This window comes from Plasmopara halstedii (assembly GCF_900000015.1).
Source record: "Plasmopara halstedii genome assembly, contig: Scaffold_555, whole genome shotgun sequence".
In the NCBI taxonomy this organism is placed as follows: Eukaryota; Oomycota; class Peronosporomycetes; order Peronosporales; family Peronosporaceae; genus Plasmopara; species Plasmopara halstedii.
The window spans coordinates 775,121-784,675 of record NW_020187475.1 but is presented as its reverse complement, the minus strand read 5'-3'; the positions used below and the strand labels follow the sequence as shown (position 1 = coordinate 784,675).

At 42.8% G+C, this 9,555-nt stretch overlaps 1 protein-coding gene across 1 annotated transcript; it reads left to right on the top strand.

Moving 5' to 3' along the window:
• Positions 1 to 2,591: 2,591 nt before the first annotated feature.
• Positions 2,592 to 2,882, top strand: PHALS_11680 (uncharacterized protein; the record flags this gene model as incomplete). The annotated part of the gene is made up of 2 exons (XM_024727085.1): positions 2,592 to 2,651; positions 2,703 to 2,882. 2 exons carry the CDS (start codon positions 2,592 to 2,594, stop codon positions 2,880 to 2,882), a joined length of 240 nt encoding a protein of 79 aa, XP_024577697.1.
• Between the last annotated feature and the right edge of the window lie 6,673 nt (positions 2,883 to 9,555).

The following is a 9,555-nucleotide window of genomic DNA, read 5'->3' as shown; positions in this document are numbered from 1 at the left end:
CACGCCCTCAGAGTCCAGCAGGGCATCAGCTTATTCTGCCCGTTCTGCAAGCCCTGGGACAGAAAGGAGTATTCCTCCATCCTCACAGAGGATCAGTCCTAACGACTCAGACGTAAATTGACTATGAGTGCTACCAAGTGCAGCGGGGCTACCGTAGCTCTTTGCTTGAAGAAATCAAAGCCAAGGTCACTGACGTAACATTTCCCCAAGAACCAGTGCTAAGGTAGCGAAACGCAATCCGCTACTTCTAAGTACTAAATCCTTACCAAGGCAAACGAATGCTTCTGTTCAAAAACGAAATTAGAGTTACCTGTTTAGTTGCGGCAGAGCCGCCAATATCTAAAAGTTAGGTTTCCTGAATTAATAAAGTAATACCAAATTAATAAAGCAAAACCTAAAAAATAAAGTAATATGCATACAACTGGTATTTCTGCCACGCGGTGGCTCTTGTTACAGTGTAGTCAGATCACTGTTGTATTACACTAACTGTGTAAAACACACCTATGACGTCGCACAAGGTTGTGCGACCCAAAGGCACGTGCTACCCCGTTTGACATAAGGTTAAGATGCTTATTTTAAATTTATTGTGGAATGTTTACACTTTATTCATAATAAAACCGTATGTATGCTTCGATGAGCGATTCGCTGCACGACTACCACGAACCTCTTCATTTCTCACATTGACAGATCCGAAATTTCGGAACTCGTAATCATCTATAATTTTCATCAAAGTACAACGCGAATTTCACACAATTGTACTGTATTGTATACAATACAGTTGTACTAAGAATTAAGTGCACAAAATTATGTACTATAGAATTAAGTGCACAAAATTATGTACTTATCTGCTACATAAACAAACACCTAGCTTCAGTATATGATCTTTTTGCTAATTCATGTAGATGCAAAAGACTCCAAGGTTTTTCAATCTTGTTGATGCAAACTCCTAGATTCAAATGCAAAGTGCTGCGCAACCTCGTTGCAAGTGCAGCATTCACAACTTTTTTTCTATGTACTCATTCGTAGTATACTCATTGATACTATGTTGTGCTTTTTGTTTGCTCCGTACAAAATAAAGAAGTCGTCACGTCTCCTTAGGTAAAATAGAACTACTTTTAACATTGTAGCAACGCGTTGTATAGCTATGCAACGTGAACTTTCATATGACATACTGTGGTGGTATGCTACAACGTCAAAGCTCGCGTCAATACCATGATTATTCAAATTGCGCCAACGAAGGGGAAAAACACTATTTGATTCACACGTGAAGGAAAATCTTAGTAAAGTTTATACGTCATACAACTCTCAATAGTTGCATGAGGAATGTGAGATGGGTACAAGAGGTATAAGGATGAGAAGCCCCAACCACGTCATCCCTCAAGCTGCAAAAGCTGTAGCATAGCTTATCGCCCAAAGTTTGGACTACTTAAAAAAATGTCAAAACGAGCAATCCGTCGATGTGTGGAGTACCTACTGTTGCGTCGGTCGTGAATCTGAAATCACTGTACGCTCAAATAAATCGCAATTACGTTCATTTACTGATTCATTGCTAATCGTACAACGTGACATTTCGTTTTAATCTACATCGTGCACAATAAGATGGCATCATGAGCATGTGATGATAAACGGGATGAAATGGAGTCAAAGGAGTCCTGCTCACCATGACCATATAAGCGTGAAGAAACAATTTCATCAAGTATGCTAAGTTAGGTTGCGTCGTGTTTGTTACTTTCACATTGCATATTCATATTTTGGACTGAGGTTGATGAAAACTCATGATAATTGAGAAGTAATTGCCTCAACATGATATTGTATATTCACCTGATTCAACAAACGATCTCATCGTAGGTATGGCGAGGCTGGGACTCCACAAGCCGTCGGTCTACTGTTCAATGCTGCGCTCTTCTCTCCCAGCGGATCTTTTACGAGTCATAAACATACCTCTGTGGGGGGGGGCAGAGTGCTTCTGAAGTAGACCCGAAGCTGCAATGGCTTCAATGCAGGACATAATACTGTCCGGAATTTATAGTATTACTTCGAATAGATTACGGAACGTGAAGTCACATTTGACCGCGGTCTCAGGATGAGACGAGAACTAATGACTATATGTCGTGGACGCCAAATTGTGATTAGCTAACAGCTATTCTTAATAGGCTCAAACGAGACAAAAACAAAAGCTGTTAGCTAGTATACCTTCTACCAGGGTCGGTGGAGTTGACCAGTGACTGAAAGTCTAGAAAAGAATGATCAGACCCTGAGGTTAAAGCGGACGACTCATCCTTCTCACGATGCGGCGCTGATATAGCAGTATCATGTGAAACATCCACCGCATGCGTCAGTGAGATTCTACAGTATTTCAGCAAAGTTGGTAATTCACTTGTGAATTAGAGCGACCCATGTAGTCCTAATAGTAGAGTCTCTTCTCATTCTATCTAGCTGAAGCGCTCACCGAGCTTTAAGCGTCACCCCTATACCATGGCTCGCGATCTTCCATACCCGAGAAGAAAAATTCTCATCAAATATTCGAGTGCCTGATTGATGACAATTGTATTCGGACTTAGCGGGTTGTCGGCGCACCTCACATCTACAAAATGGCTGGTGTTCGTGAGAACTTTGCATTACTTGAAGTCATGGAAGCTTTTAAGAACAAGGTTCCTGAAGAAATTTATATGGTGCTTCTTAAAACTGTGTGCCTCGGACAGGTAGACAAGTTTAACTTTTTGGCCAAGTGGATCACGGAGGTGGCTCTAGGCCATCCTATCGGCACACTTGAGGCGCGTGCCATTAAAATTTCAAATCTTGACACAGTGACCTGCATCACACTGGTGCAATTAGCGCAACTTGTTTGGTATACATCTTACAACGGGGAAGATATTAAATAAAGCACGTTAGCTAAGAAATAGAAGATAAGTTTGCCGCGCACCTATCACGCACCGATCACAGAGATCAGGTAACGATGTGCTTTGTCTGCTCTGCATTCAATGTGGCTCACTTTCAAGTTAAATTTGGCGTGTTGGTTTACCAACTACGATAAATTTTTTTTTTTTGTATGATGTATTACAGGAGATAGCAACACAGGCGGCAAACAGACGTCCCCTTTACGGAGTTCCTGTTATTTCATCGGTACCGAGTAATCTACTTTGGTATATCTGCACTTTACTACATTCTTCGAATAATGCCTAGCACGATGAACAGTTTTCGAAAGTTTCATATCAAAGCGTCCAAACAATGACCAGCAAGCAATACTGGCGAAACGTTTGCGGAAGAACAGATTGGCTATACTTTTCTCAGTCCCGGCGTCGCTGACCCCTGCAAGATGAGCCAGTTAATCCAAACAGTCCAGAAACGCCACAATATTGGTATCACAGGGATTAGCCTATACTTGTGGACTGTCAACGTCTGCCGAAAACAATAGCCTTGCCAAGAGTGCTGACGCATGTGGTGAGAACTATATTTCTGGCATGTTTTATATTAGCGCACATAAGTACTTAGCTATATGCGAATATAAGATTAACAGTGCATATAACATTGTCTGAGCCGTAAACCGTTTTTAAGCCAATGATACCACTATTTTATATACCGCACGCGGAAGTCTGTATTTGAAGTCTACACACCATACGCAAAGTATCAAGCGGGTTAGTAGCAAGCCTTTAAAAAACGAATAGAAAAATCTCATTACCAACCGACTGGCTTATAAAACGACATCGCGGTTTATAAGTTTCATTTCCAAACTTTCGACGATACAACACACATGTCATTCGACCCGTACTCAGTACCAACCACCCCTTGTCTTGTTCTCATCGTGGCATGCGAAAAAGCGTAGTCTGGGCTACCCAAAAAAGCATCCGGAATCAAATTAATCCGACCCAGCCCATCATAGGCAAATTGTCATTATCTTCAAATGATGGTTGCTGGAAAATTGTAAGACATGCTTGGTTAGACTTGGAGTACAGCGGCTTACTGTTGATGATGTCAAATCGATAAAATTGAATATAACTTACATCGAGGAGCGCTTGAAACGCGAAATTGTGTCTCTCAAAAGTTTGCAGCCTATCTCGCTTTCAATTCTTCACTTTGAAAAATGTGACACATGTGTTCGTAGCTTATAATCGATCGACTTTCATCTATGTCTGGTAGAAAAACTAATGTTTCACAAGGCACTGATCAGGGAGCCTGTGTCGTCCTAAAAGATTCCGGAGTGAAAGTATTGAGTGTAAACTAATGTAACACAGAAAGTAAAAATTTGTGTACAATTTGGCAAAATAGAATGTGAGGTTTAGCGCGTCTATATCCCCATGCAATGATACACGTATGATTGTCACATCGCTACCTTTTTCGGCAAGCGAGTTACATCGACATACGCAACTTTGTGCTCCAGTTTCACCATATGCTTTTAATTTGCGTGCTCATTTCCAAGTTTAAGAAGCACGAACTCACCACCGGATATCGAGGCTGCACCTGAGTTGGGTTTTTGGCAGCGATTATAACATACGTTCCGGAAGGCGGGAACTACGTTTAATCGAGTGAGGTGACTTGCAAGTTACAAATGCAGTTCCAAGGATGTCAGTCGAAGCCAAAAGCTGTCAAACTTATTTTAAAATATATAGTCTCAACGCTTTTAATGCATTAAATATTTTACCCTATCCTATATGATTCACCGATCATAAACTCGTCCATGTAGAGTTGAATCAAACATTGCCCAGCTGGATTCAAAAGTATCGAGGAGCTCACATGACATTCATAACTGGAGAGTTATGACTAGCTTGTTTATTAGTCCCCAAACCATTGCAAATCAAACGCAGTATCTATCCCCATCAGCACAACTGCATGTTTAGACGATCGAAATCCAGCACGCAAAGGGCAATGATTGATTTGATATTGACGTCCATGTCCGGCACTAAGCATACGATTCATTTTTGCATCGGAAGTGCGGCGTATTTTTTACAGAGAAAGCTTTGACTCACCGGGTCCAAATTAATAAACACACAGAGATTCTGTTTGTGCGGTGCTAACAGGGATAAAATCGACCGCCGATATGAAGAGCAGCACTGAATTTTGCTCTAATATTTTAAAAAGGCATACTTATAGAATTTCTTATGTTTAAATTAGCTATAGATAAACGTTCTATTGTCTTTCGTAAAACAGCCGTCTTTTCTGGTTTGTGTGCCGCTAGTTGAGCTACTCGCGGGCTGATCTTTTTGTATATCGATGTTTCAGCCCTTGGGTATTTACGATTACACCAAATCAAATGGGATAATCTTGCAATTGTACTTTGCTGGTGTTTACCCTAGTCGCGCCAAATATCAGACACAAGTTTACATTACTTTCTGAATCACCATCCTTAGCACATTTACTTTTATTTTGTAGACACGTCGCAAACTGACCTCTCTCCGAGCAGCCACAACACACAACTTTCGGTATTTTACCGTGCCTGATATTGTGAGATTACTTACAGGGGGGTGAGCTTCCATTCACCATATTAAATGGCTCGATAAGCCTTCTCCAAAAGCGCGTTCTTAGTGACCGATGCGTTAGTAAAAATTCATGATGGAACGCCCAGGTGAACTTTAGTGAGGGCAATTCCAGTGACTCCTCGATATCAACCAATCACCGATTTTCTCACACGACCAAGTCATCTTCTTAAAAGGAGACGCTCGTCGATCTCAGTCTCCCTGGTGCACTAGACTCGAACAGTGCTCATTTCCGTTGGCGACAAGTGCTTCGAACCCTGCCACGGGTTTTTCAATGATATCTTAAGAATCTGCTGTACGCCTTGCGCGTATTTATTCGTCCTTATGCGCAGAACATTGTTGTCGCTTGAGGCAGCGGCGGTTAGGGAATCCCGTAATCTTCGTAAAATATTAGCCTTGAGCATTTGAAGGTGACGAAGGAGCCGTTAAGTAATAAACTCAATTCGCGCACAGGATGCAAAGGCATGCCGCCTCACCTTTTTTTAGTCCTTAAAGCCAGCTTCAGCGACGAAAATGTCCGCCTAGAGTGTCATCTGTGTAAGAATTGGAGCACGACTTGGATGTCAAAAACACAATATATCACCTTCAATCCCTGCTATTTACAACCTTGCTCGTCTCCATGAAAATGCTAAACAGCTACCGACCAAAGGTGTTCTCATCCCAAGGTCGAATACTAGTGGGAAGGGCACACTGACAGGCTTCCCTGCCCCTTTGTTAAAGTGGATATATACCTTGGGTTATTCGTTTTGGCGAGGTGTTATCGTCTACTCTTTCAAAGAGTGACGGCATACAGCCCGAAGCTGAGATAGGTCAGATCTCGAATTTGCTATCGGAGCTTTGTCATTTTATCTACCTGACTTGAGGCACTTCCAGCAAATAAGAACCGTGGAGCTTCATTGGAGAAGAAAGTGGCCAAGCTTCAGATGATGGCACTGTTTGATAGAGCACACGCCCAAGCATAGTATGATCTCATTATCTAAGACATTTAGAGTCATCCTCAATCTCTGATTTACTGCGATCCTGAGCGGTCATATATAGCGCGGTCGCGAATATTTTAGCTTGATCTAAGTATGCACAATTTGCCAGTCGCTGTTAGCCAATCATTTTTGGCGCCAGGTGTGAAGATTTACTTTCTCTCGCTGATTTCGCTTTGTGTTATCCACGAAAGGAAGCGACAACAATGAACTCTGCATCCTTGGTAAGGGTCAAAGACGTGTGACGCAATATTCGGCTCCGAGATTAAGCAGATCTTGTGACACACTTACCTATCCGGGCTGACAAGCGAGGTGGATTTCTCGTCGTCACAAATGTACATTTCTTTATACAAGTATAGCTTCCCCACCTCTAACACTCAGTTCTCTGCAAGCATTCTCCGACGACAGATTCATCTATGACGAATTACAAATCTGGCTCCTTCTTTGGTTACAAAAGTGCCATTTTTATGATCCTTTCATCTTGCCGTTCTTTGAACTTATTTGCTATGGATAGTTTCCCGGCTCTATAGGAACTTCTGCGGAGGACCATTCTGGTCAATTTTTTTACTGATGAATATTATTTCTCTCCACCAACCCGGGGAACTTAACTGCTGCGTCCCATCATCACATGGATGATCCATCCTATTTATCTTCATGTCTTAGACGACTTTAAGTAGCCATTTTACTTCTTCGGTTTTGCACGGGAAATTGAAACTTGGCTTTGCTTTCACGATCCAGTGACCCGGCACAGGAGCCAGCTACTCTTGACCGTCCCGTTTGAGGTACAATCTGGAGATTATGACGTACAGTTGTCCACTTTTGTCCCAAAAGGAATACACTCTAAGAACTGCGATATGCATACACTCCTTCCCAGATCTCATTCTGATGACTTTGCTCACTGCCGCTCATATCTTCATAGCTTTGCTTAAGCCACTCACAATACCATTGCAATCAATTGTAGCCTGTACGAAAACTATCGCATTGTGGATGAAGCCTCTGTGAAACTGAGCTGGGCAGCCACTTAAGATGGTTACGTTATCTTACTCGGCATTATTGAGATCCATTGCTACTGGCGCTCTCGTGACCTTCCACTCGCAGCACCTTTACCTACCCTTGCGACCCAGATTTGTTCCCCTCGTTATATAATACGCCCACCGCCCACCGCTCACCGCTCACTAGAAAAATGAAGGATAAAATTTTTAGATATTTTAGATAGAAACTATGCTCACAAAAGTATCGGTGTGAACCCGCCCGTTCGGAGACGCCCAAGATGATGGAAATCAATACTGCTCGTGGAGACATTAATGCGGCAATTAGACGGGATCAAGTCCTCTTTTTTCCTACTTAGAGTACTTTTGATACGTCTGCTAGGCGGAGCAGAAATCGCGACTTCACATCGTCCTAAGCTGTCAACGCCTCCTTTTTGGGAGGGGCGGGTATTTCTTGCTGATTCTTATTGTCGCGTACGACCTATAATTTTGATGGTCGAAAGCACGACACATCATGACTTCATTCCGACCAAGGCCGAAACCATGGTCGTATCAACTTCACTCATCCAAAGACATTTTCTCCGTCCCGGATAGCAATGGCCTAGAAGCTTAACATCAATCTTCTCAAAGTGAGAATCATCTATTCCTCCCCGGTGCCCAGTCGAGGCACTCCTGAACGTTGTCGCCAGACAAACTTGAAAGCTGCTGGGTATCTCCAGGTGAGCAACTATCGCTTTCGACATTCTGGCATCCAGTTCTCTAATCCCATAGGAACCAAAATCAACAAAAGCTTGTCACGCTGGTCTATCCACCGCGAAAACTGATACTTAATCGCTTTATATTTCCTCCTCGCCAAGGGTCCAGTCCTTTCAAGACTCGTTCGTGGAATTTGTTGAATTGAGATTCAATTTGCATAGTGGAAGCTTTAAATCTAAGGATCCGCGTTAGTTTACGTACACAGTTTGTGTAACGGGGTTACACGGACTCTGATATTGGGGTGTGTGTGTCAAACGAGATGTGCATGGTGTGACCACACTCAAACAAGAATACGGTACAGGGTTAGGAGGCCAGTAGTTATGCAGGTATTTAGATTTTGCTATATATATTTAGTATATCTAGAAAAATCTAAACTTTTTTAAAATCAGGATAAAAAAATAAATAAAGATCAGTTCTGAATTCGAACCGAAGAGTCAATTAGCCTTGGGAAGGCAATTATTGCTCTTGGAGTAAGCGGATTTCGATCCGCTAACTTATACTTGTTTCTTGTAAAGAACGAAAGGTCGGTGACTAAAGTACGCTTCCTCAAGCGCTTAGCTACGGTAGCCTTGCTGCAGGTTGGATGTTGTGACAAATTACACGTGACCTTGTGTGAAAAAACGGGTCGAACAAGATTGTGCGACCGTACATAGGTGTGTGTTACATAGTTAGTGTAATAAAACAGGGAAGTGGCTGCACCGTAACAAGAAGCCACCACGTGGCAAAGTTGCCAGTAATGCTATATTAATAAGGTCTTGCTATATTAATTCGGTATTACTTTATTAATTCGGGAAACCTAACTTTTAGATATTGGCAGCTCTGCCGCAACTAAACAGGTAACTCTAATTTCGTTTTTGAACAGAAGCATTCGTTTGCCTTGGTAAGGCTTTAGTACTTAGATATAGCGGATTGCGTTCCGCTACACTAATACTGGTTCTTGGGAGCGAACGTTAGGTTGGTGACCTTGGTTTTGATTCCTTCAAGCAAAGAGCTACGGTAGCCCCGCTGCACGTGGTAGCACTCATAGTCAATTTACGTCTGAGTCGTTAGGACCCATCCTCTGTGAGGATGGAGGAATACTCCTTTTTGCCCCAGGGCTTGCAGAACGGGCAGAATAAGCTGATGCCCTGCTGGACTCTGAGGGCGTGGAGCACCTCGTTGCGCAAGGGCCCGAGGCGATAAGGGGGCACCTCGAGGCGTTTTCAAATGATAAAAATACTCTGTTAGAGCACTTACAGCAGAAGCTGTCTGTGACGTCTGCGTCCATGACGCCACCGCCGCCGACGGATGCTACCGACCCAGGCCGCTCGTGGTGAGCATTAAGAACTACGAGGGAAAGAATGGAGAGAAAATCCTTCTCTGGGT